A 23,969-nucleotide genomic window follows, 5' to 3' on the forward strand; every position below is an offset into this window, starting at 1 on the left:
GGTTATACACTTTCTCTTCTCTTTTTTGTATATATGAAATCTATTTATTTATTAATTATTTTTTAATTATTCTATTTACATTTTCAATGATTGAATTAATTGTACCATTTGATATTTGAGCTTGATTAATTATATTGGATTGTTTAAATTCAACTTCAATCCATGATTTGATTTGAATAGCATTCATAGAATCAACTCCATAATCTTTGAGTTTGGTGTCACCATTTAATAGATTCTTTTCAATTGAAAGTAGGTCTGCAATGAATTCGATAATCTTATCATTCATATTGTCTTGATTGTCATTATTGTTTGATTTCTTGGCGACAATACTTGACAAGTGACAGAATAAATGTGAAAGATTTGGTGTTTCAGAGAGGAATCTGTCGACTTTAATGGCTGCACAAATAATACTTGTAAATGGAGTATCAGAATCGATAAACGATGATCTGAGTACTCCATATACTGTTGAGAGTGGCATCATATGTGCTCCAATACTTGACAATGCTTCATTTGATAGTTTACTAATTGCAACTCTTCCAGTTGATCCAATCGATCCCCAAATAATAGCTGTTGCTGCTAATCCACAATTTCTACGGTGTTGAGCAAGATGATCGAGGAATGAATTGGCAACTGCATAACTGAAACTTTCTCTTCCAGAGTATTGAGCAATCGATGACAGTAAATGGAAATGATTTAATTTCCAGTCTAATTTTTCAAATAAATTATGAAGATTCAATGCACCAATTGCTTTGGCCATCATTGCTTGTCGATGATTCTCTATTGTCACATCATCTGCATCTGCAAATACATAGGTATTGGCACAATGAATAACTGATTTGACTGGTTTAATAGTTGAATCATTTTTGTAAAGTTGTTGAATTGATGAAGAGAGTTGATCATAATTTCCAATATCACATTGAACATAATGTAATCTAAGGTGTGCTTGATGTTTGTTGATATGATTAATTAATAATTGAATTTCATATTTTGGTGATGAATAGGAAACAACAATAATGTCACGTAGTTGAGGTGCATGTTTGATGATATAATGAAGTGATTCAACAGCAACTCCAGTTTGACCAGTCATGAGAAGAGTATCTTGAACACCATCAAGTTGATAGTGTACTCTTTCTATCTGTTTTCTATCTCTTTCACGTAACATTGGTTCGACCAAATCTCTTTCAGCTATTTCATAATCAATGACAACCTTTCCAATATGCTTTCTTGTTCTAATATATTCCATTGCTTCAAGAATTTGTTGACATGGGAATACCTTGATAGGTGGCATCTCCAACCCTTCTTCAACGATGAGTTTCTTGATCTTGTTGGTGTAGGGGATATGCTCTTCATTGAGTTGAAACGCAGTGTATCCCTTATCGAATTGGAATGGTCCCATATCGATATTGTCGACACTAAAGAATTGGTCGACGGACAAGTCAATAATCATACCATTTCTATAGAGACATTTAAAGTTATCATGCATTCTCGTATAGTCTAGTGTATTGATTACATAGTTTACACCCAGTCCATCGGTCATTTCCAAAACCGATTCTGTAAAGTTGTCATATGACAGTACAGCAGTGATAAGTGAGCCATAGTGTTGTTCGAGATACTGTTTCTTTTCATCTGATCCAACTGTCACAAACACTTTGCCAGTGTGTTGTTGGTGTTTGAGGAGATTGAGCATTGTCAGACCGACACCACCAGTTGAACTATGGATGAGAATAGATTCGAATGGTTCAATACCGGCTTTTTTAACTAGAACAACATAGGCAGTACCCATTGCAACTGGAATAGACGCAGCTTCAGCAAATGAGAGTTCCTTTGGCTTGTGAACTAGATTGTGTTCCCATGCCAACGTTGACGAGGCAAAAGAATGAGAGCTACCAAAAACTTCATCACCAATCTTGAAGTTTGATACTTTTGGTCCAATTCTTGTGACGATACCTGCAAGATCTTGTCCCAATAGAGGATCGTAAATATCACCAAATGGGAGTATTCTCTGATCGACTCTACCTTCCAAAGTCATAAGATCTTTGAAATTGATTGATGCTGCTTTGACTTGAACTTCAACACGGTAGTCTTCCATCACCTCTGTCTTTGATCTAAGATGGTATTTTGAATCCTTTTCAAACTTTACTCTAATATCTTGTTTATCGGTGACTATAAGTCTTGAATCCAATTCCAATGCTTTGGGAGCATCTATTATTCTTTCAACATTGACTTGAATAACTTGATCATTGCATTCCAATTTAATATTCTTTTCACCAATATGATTGCTGTTGGCATATTGCATGATTTGGTTGAGTGAGAGTTGATTACAACTTTGATGATCCATGCTGATTGATATCGAATCAAATGAGAACATATCAGATGGACGATCATAATCTCTGCAAATTGGAACCAAACATTGATTGAGTTGACCAGTTATCAATGTTATTAATTTGACAGGTAGTTGTTCCTTTCTTAATATTTGGTGTAATCTGATGAGTTGCATTGATTTCTTGTCAAGATTACTCGAATTCATTTCAACCAATGATTCCAAATAAATAATTACAACCTTTTCTCCTTGTTGATATGATATTGAATCCAACAATGATTGATATTTACTTTCATCGCTAATATCATCACTTGAAATACTTTTAACTTGTTTTGAAATTGATGATGCTTGTGAAATCAATCTGGTTGAAGTGGTGGATGGAGAAGAGGATGTAGAGGAAGAGGGAGTAATAAATAATATTTTATCAATATTATCGAAATTGGTTTCCCTCATTGATGTCTTTTTACAAATCATTGTAATATCATCTGGTTCGAGTTTTAGATTATTATTAATATGTTGAATATTAAATTGTGTTGATTTAATATCTCTGATGATTAATTCTTTGCTGTTTTCATCGACGACCACTGAATCATTGTTGATTACAACGAGTTGACCATTTGGATTTAATAGTTGATATAATTGTGTTGTCATATATTCATTATTTTGAATAAATTCTTGTGATGATAAAATGATATCATAACTATTTGAAAGGAATCCTTGGTCATTCAACGATAATGATGCATTGAACTCTTTAAATAATTTAATTGATAAATTATTATTCTCGAGGAAATCAAAAGAGATTGAGAAATCCTGAGTAGAGAAATCAATGATCATATTCGAGACTGAATCCAATGTTGCAAGACAACTTCCAATAAGATTGATAGCAAGAATATCATTAAATCCAAAGTCCAATACTCTAATCATCTTGTGTGTTAACGATGATTTTAGATATCTTTCTAAATATTCAACAACATTATTGCTGTTTTCCGAGGAGGATGGAGATGGTGAATTCTTTGGTTGATAAATTGACTTTTTGATGAATTGTGATGGATTTTTAGCTTGATGTACTTTTAATACTTTGGTCAATGATTTACAAATCAATGATTCACATTTGATGATGATATTACCATGTTGGTCAATAATATCAAGTGATCCTTTGAATTCATTTCCTCTTTGTTGTTGACGATTTCTACTGTTCATTGAAGTCTTTGATACGTTGAATAAAGAGGTACATGGGTGTTGAGGAATATTGTTTGAAAAGATGTGGAAATCTTGAACTCTATCAAATATGACTTCACATTTTTGATGTTCTCCTTTAAACTTTTACAATATTTGAATGAATCATACAATCCAATACCGATGCATTTAAAACTGTATTTGATTGTTCAAACTTGTTTTTTGCACTACAATCAATCTCTGACAAAATAGAACCATCTTGATTGAATGATATGTTGTTGACTCGCTTGAATGTATCGCCATAAACCAATCCAACTTTGATTAACTTTTCATAAACATCTGATTGTGTCATCATGGCAATGTTGTATGATTCTTTTTTAAGTTTGGTAACAACGTCATACTTTTTGGCAAGCGTCACTGGGGTCTTGATTGATAATCTACCTACTGACGATTTAGTCCAAGTTGCTGCTTTACTATCATAATATTGGAATATTACTTGATAGTCCTCCGGTGATGATGACACAAATGACGATTTCAAACGAGATGGTACACCTTCTTTGAGGAAGAATGGTGCAATAAACTCGAGATGATGGATATGGATATCTTTGTTGGGGAATGCATTAATAATGTTTTACAAGTGTATCCTGATCCTGGGAACAAATATTTTCCTTTTACTTTGTGTCCTTTTAAATATTGATATGATGGTCTGTTGATATCAATCGATGATTCATAGGTCTTGAGTGATTCATCATCGCAAATACCAAGCAATGTTGTTGATACACCTCCCAATCTTTTCTTTTTGAATGGTTCTTGTTCCTCCATAAGGTACTCGGTATCCCATTGATATCTTGGAAGATATCTTGTTCTATTCTTCCATTCATTGTCATCATCACCGATGAGGGGTAATTGATTTGTGAAATTAACATTTGCACCAATGAAATAGAGTTGTGAGAGACATGATTGAATTGATTCGACTTCATCCTTTTTTCTATTTAATGGTGAGAGGATGGTTGCTGATTTTTGTTGTGATAATAATGTCTTTAAATAGAACGACAATGTTGAATGTGGTGCAATCTCTAAATAAATATACTCTTGATTATTATTATTATTGGTGTTTTTGATTATATTATTAATTGCTTGTTGGAACAGTACTGGTTGTCTGAGATTATCATAAATATATTGTGCATTAAATTCTGATGATGATTCTATTAATCGTGATGTCGTTGTTGAGAAATATGGTATCGTTGGTTTATCACATTCATATTTAATATTATTATTCAAGTTCTTGAAAATAAATTCTTTTGCTGATTCTTGTTTTGATGAATGAAATGCACATGGTGTACCAAGGAATGCACTGAATATATTGTCAGCTTTAAGTTGTTGATCTAATAATCTGAGTTGTTTTTCATCACCAGCCAATACAATTGAATCTTCAGCATTGAAACATGCAACTTCGATATCATCAAATTGTTGTTGGAATCTCTCATTGAATTTATCATGTGACAATGATACAGATAACATTCTACCACTTCCAATTGTTTCATTTTGAGCTTTACTTCTGAGATAAACAATTCTTGCTGCTTCTTCCAATGATACAATTCCAGAACACCATGCTGCTGTTACATCTCCAAAACTAAATTAATTAAAAAAAAAATATTAATATTTAATTAATAAATAAATATTAATTAATTAATTAAATACAACATACCTATGACCAACAACGATTGATGGATTAATTCCAAAATGTTGATATAATTTAACCAACGATACTTGAATGATAAATGTTGATGGTTGAGCTAGAATTGGATGGTGAATATCTTTATCATTACTATTTCTTAATTTATCGATAATAGAGTATTGATAGTATTGACATAATAACTTGTCCAAGTGATCAACCGATTCACGGAATACTTGAAAGTGATTGTATAATTTTTCACCCATTCCAGCCCAGTGAGCACCTTGCCCACAGAATACCATCACCACTGATTTGTTTGATTCACTGTTCAACTGAGACATGTTTGAAACTGATGTTTGTTGTTTTTCATAAAATATACTTGACGTTGACAAAAGTGAATCCCAACCATCAGCAATAATCAACTTTTTACAAGGTGGATGGTTCGTTTTCATTGACTGATATCTGACAAAATCTTCAAATGACATCTTATTACGATACGACTCGGTATTATTCTTAATCATATCAATATATGAATCAATTGATTTCTTGCTATTTGCTGAAAATGGAATTAAATATTCTTTTGCTTTCTCGTGATCTAAAAAAATATATTATATATAATATAATAAATAATTATTAATATCTAAAATAAAATAATCATAATAATCATCATTATAAACATACCATTATTATTAATTAAATTATTATTATTATTAATATTATTATTTCTATATTCTTCAACGATGACATGTGAATTTGAACCAGTTAAACCAAATGAGTTGATTCCCATTCGAATGACTCTGTCATCTGGTAAAGGTTCATTCTCCAATACAATCTTTATTCTGCCATCCAACAGATCAATTCTTGGATTTAATTCTTTAAAGTTGATATTCTTGATCAGAGTTCTATTCTTGAGCATCATTGCACATTTGATGATTGATGCAACACCTGCTGTACTCTCGGTGTGTCCAATATTACTTTTGACCGATCCTATTCTGCGTGGTTGTTCTTTAGAATGTGAATTGCCAAATACTCCACCAATACCTTCATCCTGAAACGGATCACCAGTTGTTGTTCCTGTTGCTTGACACTCGACATAGTAAATATCAGATGGTGACAGTCCAGTCTTTTGAAGAGCTGTACTTGTATTTACTTGCTGTGCTGCACGTGATGGAGCTGTTGGTGACGACTTTTCAAAGTTACCATCAGCATTACAGTTACCACCTTTGATAACACAATAAATATTATCATTATCTTGAATTGCTTTTGATAGTCTCTTTAGAATGACGACACCAACACCTTCACTACGAACGTATCCATCAACTGAAGAGTCAAACGATGAACATTTGCCAATCTTCCCAATTAACTTCATTTGTGTGAAATGGGCTGAAATAGTTGGTTCTACGAAAGCATTCATACCTCCACAGATAGAGATATCACTGTCACCGTTACGAATAGTATCGATACCTTGGAGAATACCAACAAGTGATGATGAACAGGCTGTATCAACCGATAAAGCAGGACCACGGAAATCGTAGCAATACGATGCTTTGAGGGCAGTATCTGATCTTCCAGCTCTGAGGATAGGTTTCATGTTTGGAATGTCATAGTTGTGCATTATTTCATTTGAGAGAAACATCTGACCTACAAACACAGATGTATTTGAACCTCTGATTGATGCAGGGTCGATATGAGCATCTTCTAAAGCTTCCCAAATGACTGTCATAAAGAGACGTACTTGAGGATCCATGGTTGAAGCTTCAGCAGTCAGTGTACCAAAGAATTGACGATCGAAATTGGTCCATTCCTTCATATCTAGGTAACCAGCACGTTCCGAGGCAATAAACTCTTGATCATTGTATGATTTAGACCATCTGTCTTCAGTGATGGTGCTAATACCGTCCAGACCATTGACAAGTTGCTCATAAAACTGTTGAGGTGTTCTTGATCCACCCGGTAGTCTACACCCAATACCAACTATTGCAATATCATTATCCTTGTTGACACTCATTATAATTATTATTATTATTTATTTGAATAGTTGTTGTTGGTATAAACAAAATATTAAAAAGTGAGGATGATTTGAATGAATGAGGTGAATGGGTAATATAAATAATATTAAGAAGAAGAAGAGGATGAGGATGAAGAAGCTAACTAGTTTAGAGAACTGAAAAGGATAACACTCTGTTCTTGTTCTTTTAAACATGTTCCAACATGTGTGTATTGGGACTAGTACTCCAATTACTGCTAGTACTGGTACTAGTTGCAGCTGATGCTGTTGGCAACAGGGTGAGGTCTGTTGCAGCTGACCAATTACTAGTCGGTAATTGTCATGACAGTCCAGCACTCGATATATAGTCCATCTATCTTGTCTGTCTGCTGTCTGGTTGTTTGCACCCTTGTCCAATAACAACATGTCATTATGTTGGTTAGGTAAGGTGAGTAGTGTAGTGGGACGGACACCAATTAAATTAATTATTTAACACCAACTAACTCTATTTACATATATATCTATCTATAGTTGGTTGTTGTAGAGATGATTGGTGATGTATAAATATATATATATTTGGGAGTAGTAGACATTCTTGTTTGCTGTTGTTGTTTGTTGGTTGTGCAGCAACCAACCTATAATAAGCAATATTGCATAGTTGTGAGTTGTATCTGGTTGTTGATCTTGCAATAATAAAATGTTTAAACGAGTGAAAGAGTGAGTGACAGTGTAAAAGAGACAGATGGGGGTTGACTCTATGTCTCTTTCAAGTAGAGGACGCTTCCCACCTGAAAAGATAAAATTTAATTTTATCATTATTTATTGGAACATGTTATTTTGACTCTCGGGAATATAATATAATATTTAAATCCAACCTCACACACTCACTATCTTATCAAATCTATATGCTATTAAAAATAACCATCCCTCTCTCTCTCTCTTTCTCTTTCTTTCTTTCTCTTTCTTTCTCTCTCAACCTCTAAGAAGAAAAGAAGGAGACACCACCTCATACACATACATTTTCCAATATCTTGAAATAATGATATTCATTCATTCGTTCATTCATGTGTTGAACACACAAAAGTATAGGTAATAAGTGAAACTTATTTGGGTACTGCTATTTCAAGTAGCACCTACCTTGAAATTCATTATAATTGTGTGCTATTATATGGAATGTATGTACATACAAAAAAGGTGAACTTGATGGTTTTTGAAAGGGTTGATCAATAATTATAATTAGACATAGATGAAAGAAAGACACAATTGAATCAGATTCGAATCGCTCTTGTGGAGGAACAAAATAATTTAATATCATAATAACAACTCGATGGAAGCAAGAAATCATATGTAAGCTGTCTCTTGTAATCCTAGTCGTCTCAACATAAGCCAAAATATTTCACGATCTATCAAACAATTATCCGAGTCATAATGGAGGGAACAAATTCCGAAGACTGGTATTTAGAAATCGAACATCATTTATTGAAAATAGATATAATAAACCCTGTCACATAAAAATAACAATGCTCATTTATCCACATATTAGTCTAACCCATTTAGTTTAAAAAATCATTAAAATTTATTGATGAAGAAATCTTTCATTTCTTGAAACTAAATGGAATCAATAGTTAAAGATTGTATATCGAATATAACAGGTGTTTGTAGAATATGTAATCAAAAGATATCATCTTATGATGACGATGACGATATACATCAACAATCAATGATCAATCATTATTTAGATTGTATCGATTCATTTAAATCGGTATTGTTAAATATCAATAATAGTCGTAAACATGTCGATCATGATCATCAAGATAGTAATATTAGTAGTAGTTCAAGAAAGAGAAAGAAGATTAAATCATCCTCGATATCTGAACCACCTACATCAACAAATCATTATTGTAAGATATTTATCTACTATGTTCGGGATCACATGATTGTAATATATTAATGATTACATATTCTCGTACTATCTAGTTAAAAATTCTTTATTTAGAGTATCAATGATATCAATATTACATCGTGAAGATCATAATAAAAGTGTAATGAGTCTATTGATGACTTGTAAAGATGCTATGAAATGGAAGGATACCGTTGTATTCCCAGGATTACCTTCTATTAACACGATAGAATCATACAAGAAGAATAAAAGAATTAAACAACTACCAAAAAGATACTATAGAGTCGATATCAAGAGTGTTAGAGATCGAGAGTACTTCAAAAAGAATGTCGATGGTTTAATCAATCACCATTGTAGAGAACTCAGACATTTCTGTGGTGATGATACAATACCAGCTGGATTCATACCAAATCACTTTACAAAGATTCAAGTTTTTGGAAAGATAGAAGTTGGATCACTACCCCCATTTACAACTCATCTCTATCTTGGGTCACACCGTCACCAACAAGAGATATATCGAAAACTGTTTCCAGATACAATAGAGGTACTCGATATCATCAATGGAGTGATTTGTAAACAATCAAACATTAATGATCTCTTGCCACACAATATCAGGACACTTCGAATGACATCCAATTTAGTTCATCCCTATCTATTTAAACTCAAGAAACTATATAGTCTCACCATTATGAACGAAAAACAAGAGGAAGATGACATTAATAATGGCCAGATAGATGTTCGTGCTGGAACTATACCAAGTACAATCGAATATTTAAATCTTGGTAGTAACAACATCGAGAGTGGGTCTATTCCGTCGAGTGTAAAGTACCTTGAAATCAACCTAGCTAAAACCCCACTCGGATGTATCCCTCCTTCTGTCAAGTATCTTTATGGGCATTGTTTCAAACCGGCAACACTCTTGAAAGGGTCAATTCCTTCATCCATCACAGACCTTCATTTGGAAGGTCCATTCAGTGTAAATATCTCCGGAAGCATCCCATCGTCGGTCACCTCGTTGAATCTGGTTGAAGTTCCACATATTCCCATTTTACCAGAACTGGATAGTATTTCTAAACTATCTCTCTGTCATTGTGGACCTATACATGAAGATAGTCCATATCCAAAGAACATAAAGTATTTCAGTATTGTTGGTTACGGTCGATATAAATCTATTCCGCCATCAACAAAATATTTGTATTATGGAATTACTAATTCTAAATTGAAGGAAAACGATATTCCAAATGGAGTAACTCATATTAGATTAGGTATGTTATCAATAAATGAAATCATATCATGATATTGATTAAAGATAGTAATTTATAATTCTCATCCAAAATATATTTTGTAGGATTTAGTCAAGAATTAGTTCCAGGATTTATTCCAGATAGTTGTGAGTATTTGGAATTTCCATCCATCTATAACAAAGCACCACTTTGGAAGGCTGTACCAAAGAATTTGAAAACTGTCTGTTGTAATCCAAGTCGTCTCGGTATAAGCCAAAATATTCCACCATCTATCAAACAGGTATTTGTCAATGATACTCATCAAGGAGGTTATCTTTGGGTAAAAGACTCTGTGTTCAAAGAAGAAGACTGGTAATTCCTAACATCAATCACAAAAAAAGATTGAACAAAAGTAAATAAATAATTTAAAAACCCTAAAAAAATTGACCTCTTCAATTGAACTTTATACCTACCTATTGGTTTGTTCATGCAAAAACTAAATGGAATCAATAGTTAAAGATTGTATATCGAATATAACAGGTATTTGTAGAATATGTAATCAAAAGATAATATTATCATCTGATGATGTTAATGATGGAAGTGGTGTAACATCATCACATCAACAGACAATGATCAATCATTATTTAGATTGTATCGATTCATTTAAATCGGTATTGTTAAATATCAATTATAATAGTAAACTTGTCGATCATGATCATCAAGATAGTAATATTAGTAGTAGTTCAAGAAAGAGAAAGAAGATTGAAAATGTATCGCCATCAGACCCGACAACTATTACATCTTCATCATCAAATCATTATTGTATGTTTTAAATTTATTCTACAATAATATTAGGGATATTAATAGATGTATACTAATGATTACAATTATTGTATTATAGTTAAAGATTCATTATTTAGAGTATCAATGATATCAATATTACTACACGAACATTTTAATCAAAGTGTAATGAGTCTATTGATGACTTGTAAAGATGCTATGAAATGGAAGGATACTGTTGTATTCCCAAGCCTACCTTCTATTGATGCGATAGAATTGTACAAGAATAATGGAAGAATCAATCAACTACCTCGACGATACAATGGAGTATATATTATGAATTTTAGAGATAGAGAGTATTTCAAAGAGAATGTCGATGGTTTAATCAATCATCATTGTAGAGAACTAAACTATCTAATTGATGAACCGATACCAGCTGGATTTATACCAGATCACTTTACAAAGATTAGAGTGTGTGGAGAGATAGAAGTTGGATCAATACCACCATTCACAACTCACCTCTCTCTTGGGTTAGACAAGAACCAACAAGAGATTTATAAAGAACTCTTTCCAAATACATTAGAGGCACTCAATATCATAAATGAAGTGATTTGTAAACACTCAAACCTCGATGATCTCTTACCACACAATATAAGTGCGCTTGAAATAACATACAGTTTGGTGCAACCCTATCTCTTTAAACTCAAGAAACTAAATAGTCTCGCCATTCGAAACTTTGGACACAAAGACCATGACAATGAAAAGATAGAAATTCGCGCTGGAACTATACCAAATACAATCGAACATTTAAATCTTCGTAATTGGACTTTTGAGAACGGATCGATCCCATCGAGTGTAAAGTACCTTGAAATCAACCTCACCAATAACCCATTCAGATCTATCCCTCCTTCTGTCAAATACCTATATGGGTTTTGTTACGAACCGACAACACTCTTAAAAGGGTCAATTCCTTCATCCATCACAGATCTTGGTTTGGAGGGCCATTCGAGATAGATATCTCTGGAAGCATCCCATCGTCGGTCACCTCGTTGAAACTGGTAGAAGTTGAACATATTTCCATTTTACAAGAGCTGGATAATATTTCCAAACTATCCCTGACTCATTGTGAATTGAAACTCGATGCAAGTCAATCCCCAAAGAATATAGAGTATTTTGGCTTTTTTTCCAACTATATCCGTACATCTATTCCACCTTCAACAAAATATTTGGATTATGGTATATTTCATGATAAACCCAAAGCCAATGATATTCCAAATGGAGTTACTCATATTAGATTTGGTAAGTTGTTCAATGGAATCTAGGAAAAGAACCGAATCGTTTAATGTTTAAAATATTAAGATTTTTATCTTTTATTATATTTTAGATATTGATCAAGCATTAGTTCCAAGATTTATTCCAGACAGTTGCGAGTATTTGGAATTTCCATACCACTATAACAAAGCACCACTTTGGAAGGCTATACCAAAACATTTGAAAGCTGTCTCTTGTAATCCTTGTTGTCAGAATATCAGCCAAAATATTCCGCCATCCATCAAACAAACATGCGCAAATATGCCTCATCAAGCAAGTATTTGGGCTGACGACTTTATATTCAAGGAAGAAGACTGGTATCTAGAAATATAACATCACTGAATAAAAAATTTACATAAAAATGACACAACAAATCTCATATCGGTATCTATCTTTTGAATACATATTCTTAAAGCTAACCGTATTTAAATTAAACTAAATGGAATCAATAGTTAAAGATTGTATATCGAATATAACAGGTGTTTGTAGAATATGTAATCAAAAGATAATATTATCATCTGATGATGATGATGATATACATCAACAATCAATGATCAATCATTATTTAGATTGTGTCAATTCATTTAAATCGGTATTGTTAAATATCAATAATAGTCGTAAACATGTCGATCATAGTAATAATCTTAAACATGTCGATGATAATCTTCATCAAGATATATTACGAAGAAAGAGAAAGAAGATATCATCAATGTCATCCTCCTCGACATCTATCCCTTCATCATCAACAAATCATTATTGTACGATATTTATTGTTAGTTATCTTCATCATGATTGTTTACTAATGATTATTCTTGTATAGTTCAAGATTCATTATTAAGAATATCAATGATATCAATATTATATCGTGAAGATGATAACGAAAGTGTAATGAATCTATTGATGACTTGTAAAGATGCTATGAAATGGAAGGATACTGTTGTATTCCCAAGATTACCTTCTATTAATACAATAGAATCGTACAAGAATAATGGAAGAATCAATCAACTACCTCGACGATACAATAGAGTAGATATCGAGAGTCTATATTATGAATGTTAGATAGAGATTATTTCAAAAAGAATGTCGATGGTTTAATCAATCATCATTGTAGAGAACTAAACTATTTCATTAATGATCCAATACCAGCTGGATTTATACCAGATCACTTTACAAAGATTCAAGTTTGTGGACGGATAGAGGTTGGATCAATACCACCATTTACAACACACCTTCTGATTGGGTCGTCGCGATACCCACAAGAGATATATAAAGAACTATTCCCAGATACATTAGAGATGCTCGATACCGCGTACGGAGTGATTGGGGAACACTCAAACCTCGACGATCTTGTGCCACACAATATAAAGGTGCTTTATATTGCATCCAATTTGGTTCATCCCTATCTCTTAAAACTCAAGAACTTATATTTAATGACCACTTACGATATTCAAGATGGTGAAGGACATGGATATATTCGCATTGGAAATATACCCAAAACAATCGAGTATTTATATCTTAACAATTGTACAGTTGAGAGTGGATACACTCTTCCATCAAGTATCAAGTACTTCTCAATCAACCTCACTAAAAACTCACCCCAATGTATTCCCTCATCTGTAAAGTACCTATTTCTTGTTTGTCAAGGCCCTACAGTCCTCTTGAAAGGATGGGTCCCTTCGTCAGTAACAGATCTCAGATTAGATGGCCAATTCCAACTAACAATAGGAAGCATCCCATCGTCAGTCATCACATTGTCACTGACTGGTTTTGATGTCTCCCCACACGCTTCAACCATTCCAGATAGCGTTAATTCATTAATTATCAATGGATTAGATTGTCAATTCGATGCAACTCTCTATACAAGTAGCATCAAGTATTTTGGTATGTTAGGAAAGTACCCTTTCTCAATCAAATCGTGTATTCCACCATCGACAAATTATTTTGATTACCAATCCAGCTATATATCTCAATGGAATGCCAATGATATTCCAAATGGAGTTACTCATATTAGATTGGGTATGTAACAAATCAGCAGATATCGTAATAGATTATATAGATATAACAGATATTTTATTTTCAACCAACTATTTATAGGGTATAACTTTAATAAAGAATTGATTACAGGTTTTATTCCAGACAGTTGTGAGTATTTGGAATTATCCTACATTTATAATGAAGCACCACTTTGGAAAGCTGTACCAAAACAATTAAAAACTATCCGTTGCAATCCAAAGTGTTCTGTGATGAGCAAAAATATTCCAGCTTCTATCAACCAAACACCTAAAACCAGGGCACATGAAGGAGGGAGTACATGGGATGCTAACTTTAGATACCTTGGTTTATGGAGAAAGACAGACTGGTATATGAATATTTAACAAATAAAAGAAGAATAGTCAAAAATAAATAAACAGAAGAATTAAATAAATAATTTATTATACTTTTTTAACACCAGCATTCAAAAAGAGAGAGGTTGATATGTGTCTACTCGACACCAATAACTCACTAATTTAATTAATTATATTTGCTCTCTACACTCAAACAAAGAGTAATCAATTAACTTTGTTTTATTTTTTAAAGCGTTAAATTGTATTATCAGTATGTGTTTGAAGTATTATCAGTTGGTGTCTCCCAAAAGAGAACGAGTGAAAGAAACAAAAGAGAAAAACCAGCTCAATGTTATAAATAGGATGAATACACGACATCTATTTTATAACCCTCGTTCCTGATTCCTTTTGAAGAGGGGTAATTTAATGGTTATTGCAAAACAATTTATTTTTAATTTGTAAATTGGTCAAATTCTTTTTTGGGGGGGACTTTTTTTGTAAGCCCTTTTCCGTTTTGATTGGAAGCAATATTTGCTGAAGTTGACCAAAATAACAAAATAAAAAATAATTAAATAAATAAGTTTTTTTCTTGGACTACACGATGTATTAAATTGTTTACCATTAATTTTTTGAACTTTACTCAATTAATTTTTATTTAATAACAATAATCATGGAACAACCTACAACAATGTTTTTTACCTCTGCCTTGGGAAAATCAACTCTGGAAGGAATTGGTATGATCATATTTTATTTTTCTAGATCCCTAAAATTTATTAATTTTTAAATCTCTTTTTTATTTTATAGCAAGAATAGAACCCACTCCCAAGATCCTGCCCCCTCCTTTCTTTTTGGTCTTTCATCCGAATTGCAAAAAAAGCGGTCCTGATATTTGGTCTATGAAACGCTTTGATGTGGAGTCTACCATTGTCCAACGAGGAGGACAAACGTATCATCTTCCAGCTGCTCATGTTGACTTTGATTTCCAAGGTGAATTACATGTAAGAATGATGTTAAAAGAACAACCAAAAGGACCAATGCCACATTAAACATCATGAAAGGACTCAAAAAATGTACCCCATATAACAACCAATAAATCTATGTGGTGGAAACGGATTGAAAAAATAGTAAAAATTATTTTTAATTATTTTCTCATTAGTCTCTATTTAATATGATATATCTTAATCATCTAGAAGAAGACGTGAAAAAGAAGTTGGTTTATAATTTTTTTTGTAGTTTATTAATGAATTATTATTTTTTAATTATTCTATTTACATTTTCAATGATTGAATTGATTGTACCATTTGATATTTGAGATTGATTGATTAGATTGGATTGTTTAAACTCTCCTTCAATCCATGATTTGATTTGAATAGCATTCATAGAGTCTACTCCATAATCTTTGAGTTTGGTGTCACCATTTAATAGGTTCTTTTCAATCGAGAGCAAGTATGCAATGAATTCAATAATCTTGTCATTCATATTGTCTTGGTTGTCACCGCTGTTTGTTGATTTCTTGGATACAATGTGTGACGAATGACAGAATAAATGTGAGAGATTTGGTGTTTCAGAGAGGAATCTATCGATTTGAATGGCTGCACAAATAATACTTGTAAATGGAGTATCAGAATCGATAAACGATGATCTGAGTACTCCATATACTGTTGAGAGTGGCATCATATGTGCTCCAATACTTGACAATGCTTCATTTGATAGTTTACTAATTGCAACTCTTCCAGTTGATCCAATCGATCCCCAAATAATAGATGTTGCTGCTAATCCACAATTTCTACGGTGTTGAGCAAGATGATCGAGGAATGAATTGGCAACTGCATAACTGAAACTTTCTCTTCCAGAGTATTGAGCAATCGATGACAGTAAATGGAAATGATTTAATTTCCATTGCAACTCTTCAAATAGATTATGAAGATTCAATGCACCAATTGCTTTGGCCATCATTGCTTGTCGATGATTCTCTATTGTCACATCATCTGCATCTGCAAATACATAGGTATTGGCACAATGTATAACTGATTTGACTGGTTTGATGCTTGAGTCATTTTTGTAAAGTTGTTGAATTGATGAAGAGAGTTGATCATAATTTCCAATATCACATTGAACATAATGTAATCTGAGTTGGTGTGTTGCTTGGTGTTTGTTGATATGATTCATTAATAATTGAATTTCATATTTTGGTGATGAATAGGAAACAACAATAATATCACGTAGTTGAGGTGCATGTTTGATGATATAATGAAGCGATTCAACAGCAACTCCTGTTTGACCAGTGATGAGAAGAGTATCTTGAACACCATCAAGTTGATAATCTACTCTTTCTACTCTCTTTCTTCTCTTGTCATTAAACATTGGCTCGACCAAATTTCTTTCAGCATTTTCATAATCAATGACAACCTTTCCAATATGTTTTCTTGTTCTGATGTACTCTACGGCTTCAGGTATTTCTTGACATGGGAATACCTTGATAGGTGGTATTTCCAAGCGTTCTTCAATGATCAGTTTCTTGATCTTGTTGTGGTATTGCACATATTCCAATCTGTGTTGGAATGGCAAGTATCCCTTGTCGGCTTTGAATGGTCCCATATCAGTGTTCTCTAATGACAAATCAATAACAATTCCATTCTCGCAAAGGCATTTGATGTTATTGTTCATTCTGGTATAATCTAGTGTGTTGATTACATAATTTGCACCAGAACCTTCGGTCATCTCCAAAACCGATTGTAAAAAGTTGTCATATGACAGAACGGCAGTGATAAGTGCACCATAGTGTTGTTCGAGATAATGTTTCTTTTCATCTGATTCAACTGTCACAAACACCTTGCCAGTGTGTTGTTTGTGCTTTAAAATATTTAATATTGACAAACCGACACCACCAGTTGCACTGTGAATGAGAATTGAATCGGTCGATACAATACTGGCTTTTTTGAGTATCGTGTAGGCAGTTCCCATTGTAACCGGTAGAGATGCAGCTTCAACAAATGAGAGTTCCTTTGGCTTGTGAACTAGATTGTTTTCCAAGGCAACTGAAAAAGTGGTAAACCCATGAGACAGGCCATACACTTGATCACCAATCTTGAAGTTTGTTACTTTGGCTCCGATTCTTGTCACGATACCTGCAAGATCTTGTCCCAATAGAGGATCATAAATATCACCAAGTATATTTCTTTTTTGATCGACTCTACCTTCCAAAGTCATAAGATCTTTGAAATTGACTGATGCTGCTTTGACTTGAACTTCAACTTGATAATCTTCGATGACCTCTGCCTTTGCTCTCAAATGGTATTTTGAATCCTTTTCAAACTTTACTCGAATATCTTGTTTATCATTAATGATGAATCTTGAATCCAATTCCAATGCTTTGGGAGCATCTATTATTCTTTCAACATTAACTTGAATAACTTGATCATTGCATTCCAATTTAATATTCTTTTCACCAATGAAATCACTGTTGGAGTATTGCATGATTTGGTTGATTGATAGTTGATTACAACTTTGATGATCCATGCTGATTGATATTGAATCAAATGAGAACATATCAGATGGACGATCATAATCTCTGCAAATTGGAACCAAACATTGATTGAGTTGACCAGTTATCAATGTTATTAATTTGACGGGTAGTTGCTCCTTTCTTAATATTTGGTGTAATCTGATGAGTTGCATTGATTTCTTGTCAAGATTACTCGAATTCATTTCAATCAATGATTCCAAATAAATAATTACAACCTTTTCTCCTTGTTGATATGATATTGAATCCAACAATGATTGATATTTACTTTCATCCATCAAATCATCACTTGAAATACTTTTAACTTGTTTTGAAATTGATGATGCTTGTGAAATCAATCTGGTTGAAGTGGTGGATGGAGAAGAGGAGGATGGAGTAATAAATAATATTTTATCAATATTATCGAAATTGGTTTCTTCAATTGACGCCTTTTTATAAATCATTGTAATATCTTCATGATCTAGTGTTGAATTATTATTAATATGTTGAATTTTAAATTGTGTTGATCTAATATCTCTGATGATTAATTCTTTGCTGTTTTCATCGACGACCACTGAATCATTGTTGATTACAACGAGTTGACCATTTGGATTTAATAGTTGATATAATTGTGTTGTCATATATTCATTATTTTGAATAAATTCTTGTGATGATAAAATGATATCATAACTATTTGAAAGGAATCCTTGGTCATTCAACGATAATGATGCATTGAACTCTTTAAATAATTTAATTGATAAATTATTATTCTCGAGATAATGGATTGGATAGGTGAATGAGAAATCTTGGGAAGTTAAATCAATGATCGTTGATGTTGGCTCCAAACTTGTGGCAATACCAATGGAAAGAAGTTCATCAAATCCAAAATCCAATACTCTAATCATTCCTTGAGTAGACTCTAATGATTTAACATATCTTTGCAAATATTCAACAACATTATTATTATTGTCAGAGGAGGGGATGATGGAAGGAGATGGAGATGGTGAATTCTTTGGTTGATTAATTAATCGTTTGGTGAATTTTGATGGATATTTGGCTTGATGTACTTTTAATACTTTGGTCAATGATTTACAAATCAATGATTCACATTTGATGATAATATTACCATGTTGGTCAATAATATCAAGTGATCCTTTGAATTCATTTCCTCTTTGTTGTTGACGATTTCTACTGTTCATTGAAGTCTTTGATACGTTGAATAAAGAGGTACATGGGTGTTGAGGAATATTGTTTGAAAAGATGTGGAAATCTTGAACTCTATCAAATATGACTTCACATTTTTGATGTTCTCCTTTAAACTTTACAATATTTGAATGAATCATACAATCCAATACCGATGCATTTAAAACTGTATTTGATTGTTCAAACTTGTTTTTTGCACTACAATCAATCTCTGACAAAATAGAACCATCTTGATTGAATGATATGTTGTTGACTCGTTTGAATGTATCACCATACACCAACCCGACTTTGATTAACTTTTCATAAACATCTGATTGTGTCATCATGGCAATGTTGTATGATTCTTGTTTGAGCTGATCAACATTGTCATACTTTTTGGTCAGAACGATTGGATCTTTGATTGATAATCTACCGATTGCAGATTTAATCCAAGTTGTTGATGTACTATCATAATATTGGAATATTACTTGATAGTCTTCCGGCGACGAGGATACAAATGACGTCTTTAGTTGGGAGATCACACCATCCTTTAAGAAGAATGGTGCAATAAATTCGAGATGGTGGATATGGATATCTTTGTTTGGGAATGCATTGATAATGTTTTCAATGTATCCTGATCCTGGGAACAAATATTTTCCTTTTACTTTGTGTCCTTTTAAATATTGATATGATGGCCTACTTATATCAATCGATGATTTATATGTCTTTAGTGATTCATCGTCACAAATACCAAGCAATGTTGTTGATACACCTCCCAATCTAATCTTCTTGAATGGTTCTTGTTCCTCCCAAATATACTCTGTATCCCATTGATATCTTGGAAGATATCTTGTTCTATTCTTCCATTCATTGTCATCATCACCGATGAGGGGTAATTGATTTGTGAAATTAACATTTGCACCAATGAAATAGAGTTGTGAGAGACATGATTGAATTGATTCGACTTCATCCTTTTTTCTATTTAATGGTGAGAGGATTGTTGTTGATTTTTGTTGTGATAATAATGTCTTTAAATAGAACGACAATGTTGAATGTGGTGCAATCTCTAAATAAATATACTCTTGATTATTATTATTATTGGTGTTTTTGATTATATTATTAATTGCTTGTTGGAACAGTACTGGTTGTCTGAGATTATCAAAAATTGATTGTGCATTAAATTCTGATGATGATTCTATTAATCGTGATGTCGTTGTTGAGAAGTATGGTATCGTTGGTTTATCGCATTCATATTTAATATTATTATCCAAGTGCTTGAATATGTACTCTTTTGTTGATTCTTGTTTTGATGAGTGGAATGCACATGGTGTACCAAGGAATGCACTAAATATATTGTCATTCTTGAGTTGTTGATCTAATAATTTGAGTTGATTCTCATTACCAGCCAATACAATTGAATCTTCAGCATTGTAACATGCAACCTCGATATCATCAAATTGTGCTTCAAACAATTCAATATATCTATCATGTGACAATGATACAGATAACATTCTACCACTTCCAATTGTTTCATTTTGAGCTTTACTTCTGAGATAAACAATTCTTGCTGCTTCTTCCAATGATACAATTCCTGAACACCATGCTGCCGTTACATCTCCAAAACTAAATTAATTTTTAACAAATAAAATAAATATTAATATTTAATAATAAATAAATGTTTAAAAAGTAGATAGATATCGTTTATATATATATATAGAATAAATATTAATTAATTAATTAAATACAACATACCTATGACCAACAACGATTGATGGATTAATTCCAAAATGTTGATATAATTTAACCAATGCAACTTGAATGATAAATGTTGATGGTTGAGCTAGAATTGGATGATGAATATCTTTATCATTGCTATTTCTTAATTTATCGATAATAGAGTATTGATAGTATTGACATAATAACTTGTCCAAGTGATCAACCGATTCACGGAATACTTGAAAGTGATTATACAACTTTTCACCCATTCCCGCCCACTGTGCACCTTGACCACAGAATACCATCACCACTGATTTGTTTGATTCACTGTTCAACTGAGACATGTTTGAAACTGATGTTTGTTGTTTTTCATAAATTAAATTTGAAGTTGTGAATGAATCCCAATCATTGGCAATGATCAACTTCTTGCAAGGTGGATGGTTTGTTTTCATTGACTGATATCTGACAAAATCTTCAAATGACATCTTGTTACGATAACTGTCAATATTATTCTTAATCATATCGATAAATGAATCCATTGATTTCTTGCTATTTGCCGAAAACGGAATTAAATATTTCTCTCATAAAATAATTAAAAAATTAATTAACTAATTAATTAATTTCGTTTTTAAATTAAAAGAGAGTATTATATTAATATAAATATTCATAACAATATTCATAATATTCATATTATTTTCATTAATAATAAAATTATTATTATTAATATTATTATTTCTATATTCTTCAACGATGACATGTGAATTTGAACCAGTTAAACCAAATGAGTTGATTCCCATTCGAATGACTCTGTCATCTGGTAAAGGTTCATTCTCCAATACAATCTTTATTCTGCCATCCAACAGATCAATTCTTGGATTTAATTCTTTAAAGTTGATATTCTTGATCAGAGTTCTATTCTTGAGCATCATTGCACATTTGATGATTGATGCAACACCTGCTGTACTCTCGGTGTGTCCAATATTACTTTTGACCGATCCTATTCTGAGTGGTTGTTCTTTTGAATGTGAATCGCCAAATACACCAGCAATACCTTGAACTTCTAATGGATCACCAGTTGGTGTTCCTGTTCCGTGACACTCGACATAGTAGATATCAGATGGGGACAGTCCAGTCTTTTGAAGAGCTGTACTTGTGTTGACTTGTTGTGCTGCACGTGATGGAGCTGTCACTGATGACTTTTCAAAGTTACCATCGACATTACAGTTACCACCTTTGATAACACAATAGATATTATCATTATCTTGAATTGCTTTTGATAGTCTTTTGAGAATGACGACACCAACACCTTCACTACGGCAATACCCATCGACTGACGAGTCAAATGATGCACATTTTCCTTTTGTGCCAAGTAGTTTTAATCGCGTGAAATGAACGGATGAAGTTGGTTCGACGAAAGCATTCATACCTCCACAGATAGAGATATCACTTTGGCCACTACGAATAGTATCGATACCTTGAAGAATACCGACGAGTGACGACGAACAGGCTGTATCAATCGATAACGATGGACCACGGAAATCGTAACAATACGATGTTCTGAGTGCACTGTCACCCTTTCCAGCACGGAGAAGAGGTTTAATGGTTGGAATGTCATAGATGTGCATGTTATCGGTTGCATAAAACATCTGACCTACAAACACCGATGTATTTGAACCTCTGATTGATGCAGGGTCGATATGAGCATCTTCTAAAGCTTCCCAAATGACTGTCATAAAGAGACGTACTTGAGGATCCATGACACAGGCGTCAGCGGCGAGAGTACCAAAGAATTGACGATCGAAATGAGTCCATTCCTTCATATCTAGGTAACCAGCACGTTCCGAGGCAATAAACTCTTGATCATTGTATGATTTAGACCATCTGTCCTGGTTATCGGTACTAATACCGTCTAGACCATTTACAAGTTGCTCATAAAATTGTTGAGGTGTTCTCGACCCACCTGGTAGTCTACACCCAATACCAACTATTGCAATATCATCTTGTTGTTGTTGTTGTTGATTCATGATTGGGTTATATTGTTTGAATGGTTGCTTGGTTGGTTGTTGTGGTAGTTGATAGTATATATAATTTGTTATATAATTTGTTGTTGTTGGGTGTAATAGTTGTACAATTGATAAAAAGTAAGATAATGTCTGTCTGTCTCGCTCTCCCTTTTAAATTGCATGCATTCTTAAATGTCTACATGGTTGCCGTTTTAAAAGACGACAACGCCAAAGAAGAAGATAATGTGTAGTAGTAGTAGTAGTAGTAGTGGTAGTAGTAGCAACGCTAGCACACCTACTCTACCACCAATAAAGATACATGCATACATGCGTAATGTATGTTAGAGGGTACATAGATGATTAACGAGGATAACATGGTGCCAAGCAAGTAAAAGGTGTGAATCCACAATTGTGGAGGGCAGTATTTAACAATTCAAATTAAAAGACGATCGAATGAAAATAAGAGGGTGCAAACCTCAACCGTTTCTGCCTGTCCAATCATCTGTTCAATGTTCATCGTCGATGCTGGTGCTAACACCAATAAAAACCATTTTTTTTCAATTTTTTTTTTAAAGTACACAACGTACAACTACACAATATCATGATTATTGCTATCTTGCACACATATCATCTTTTGAAATACATAGAATAGAAAACCATTACCATACATACATACTTTGAATCTATTCATCTATTTTTATTAATTATTATTATTATTATTAATTATTATTATTATTCAAGGTGTTAAAAATGAACCTTGTAGATCTCATTGGGTATCACACGTGTAGGAGTTGAGTAGGTCGATACGCATCGACCACGTAATTTCAAGTAATATGATGTCGGCCTATTAATATATACTATATAAATTAA

At 32.9% G+C, this 23,969-nt stretch overlaps 7 protein-coding genes across 7 annotated transcripts; 3 read left to right on the forward strand and 4 right to left on the reverse strand.

Annotated features, from left to right (window-relative positions):
• Positions 1-55: 55 nt before the first annotated feature.
• Positions 56-7,179, reverse strand: DFA_11312 (fatty acid synthase; the record flags this gene model as incomplete). Its single annotated transcript, XM_004350205.1, has 5 exons — positions 56-3,599; positions 3,712-4,099; positions 4,132-5,129; positions 5,205-5,766; positions 5,853-7,179. 5 exons carry the CDS (start codon positions 7,177-7,179, stop codon positions 56-58), a joined length of 6,819 nt encoding a protein of 2,272 aa, XP_004350255.1.
• Positions 7,180-7,286: 107 nt separating this feature from the next.
• Positions 7,287-8,473, reverse strand: DFA_11313 (uncharacterized protein; the record flags this gene model as incomplete). The annotated part of the gene is made up of 3 exons (XM_004350206.1): positions 7,287-7,322; positions 7,373-7,484; positions 8,346-8,473. The coding sequence occupies 3 exons, from the start codon at positions 8,471-8,473 to the stop codon at positions 7,287-7,289; spliced, it is 276 nt and encodes a 91-aa protein (XP_004350256.1).
• Positions 8,474-8,770: 297 nt separating this feature from the next.
• On the forward strand, positions 8,771-10,657 carry DFA_11314 (uncharacterized protein; the record flags this gene model as incomplete). The annotated part of the gene is made up of 4 exons (XM_004350207.1): positions 8,771-9,059; positions 9,157-10,034; positions 10,284-10,323; positions 10,407-10,657. 4 exons carry the CDS (start codon positions 8,771-8,773, stop codon positions 10,655-10,657), a joined length of 1,458 nt encoding a protein of 485 aa, XP_004350257.1.
• Positions 10,658-10,781: 124 nt separating this feature from the next.
• Positions 10,782-12,705, forward strand: DFA_11315 (uncharacterized protein; the record flags this gene model as incomplete). The annotated part of the gene is made up of 4 exons (XM_004350208.1): positions 10,782-11,103; positions 11,183-11,916; positions 12,153-12,360; positions 12,446-12,705. The coding sequence occupies 4 exons, from the start codon at positions 10,782-10,784 to the stop codon at positions 12,703-12,705; spliced, it is 1,524 nt and encodes a 507-aa protein (XP_004350258.1).
• Positions 12,706-12,811: 106 nt separating this feature from the next.
• Positions 12,812-15,742, forward strand: DFA_11316 (uncharacterized protein; the record flags this gene model as incomplete). The annotated part of the gene is made up of 6 exons (XM_004350209.1): positions 12,812-13,130; positions 13,193-13,411; positions 13,432-14,388; positions 14,485-14,731; positions 14,950-15,047; positions 15,501-15,742. The coding sequence occupies 6 exons, from the start codon at positions 12,812-12,814 to the stop codon at positions 15,740-15,742; spliced, it is 2,082 nt and encodes a 693-aa protein (XP_004350259.1).
• Positions 15,743-15,837: 95 nt separating this feature from the next.
• DFA_11317 (polyketide synthase) lies at positions 15,838-21,635 on the reverse strand (the record flags this gene model as incomplete). The annotated part of the gene is made up of 3 exons (XM_004350210.1): positions 15,838-15,855; positions 15,969-21,003; positions 21,133-21,635. The coding sequence occupies 3 exons, from the start codon at positions 21,633-21,635 to the stop codon at positions 15,838-15,840; spliced, it is 5,556 nt and encodes a 1,851-aa protein (XP_004350260.1).
• Positions 21,636-21,704: 69 nt separating this feature from the next.
• On the reverse strand, positions 21,705-23,120 carry DFA_11318 (fatty acid synthase; the record flags this gene model as incomplete). The annotated part of the gene is made up of 1 exon (XM_004350211.1): positions 21,705-23,120. One exon carries the CDS (start codon positions 23,118-23,120, stop codon positions 21,705-21,707), a length of 1,416 nt encoding a protein of 471 aa, XP_004350261.1.
• Positions 23,121-23,969: the final 849 nt, after the last annotated feature.

Source organism: Cavenderia fasciculata (assembly GCF_000203815.1).
Source record: "Cavenderia fasciculata unplaced genomic scaffold Scf_EUAJFUG02HR96I-5, whole genome shotgun sequence".
NCBI lineage: Eukaryota > Evosea > Eumycetozoa > Acytosteliales > Cavenderiaceae > Cavenderia > Cavenderia fasciculata.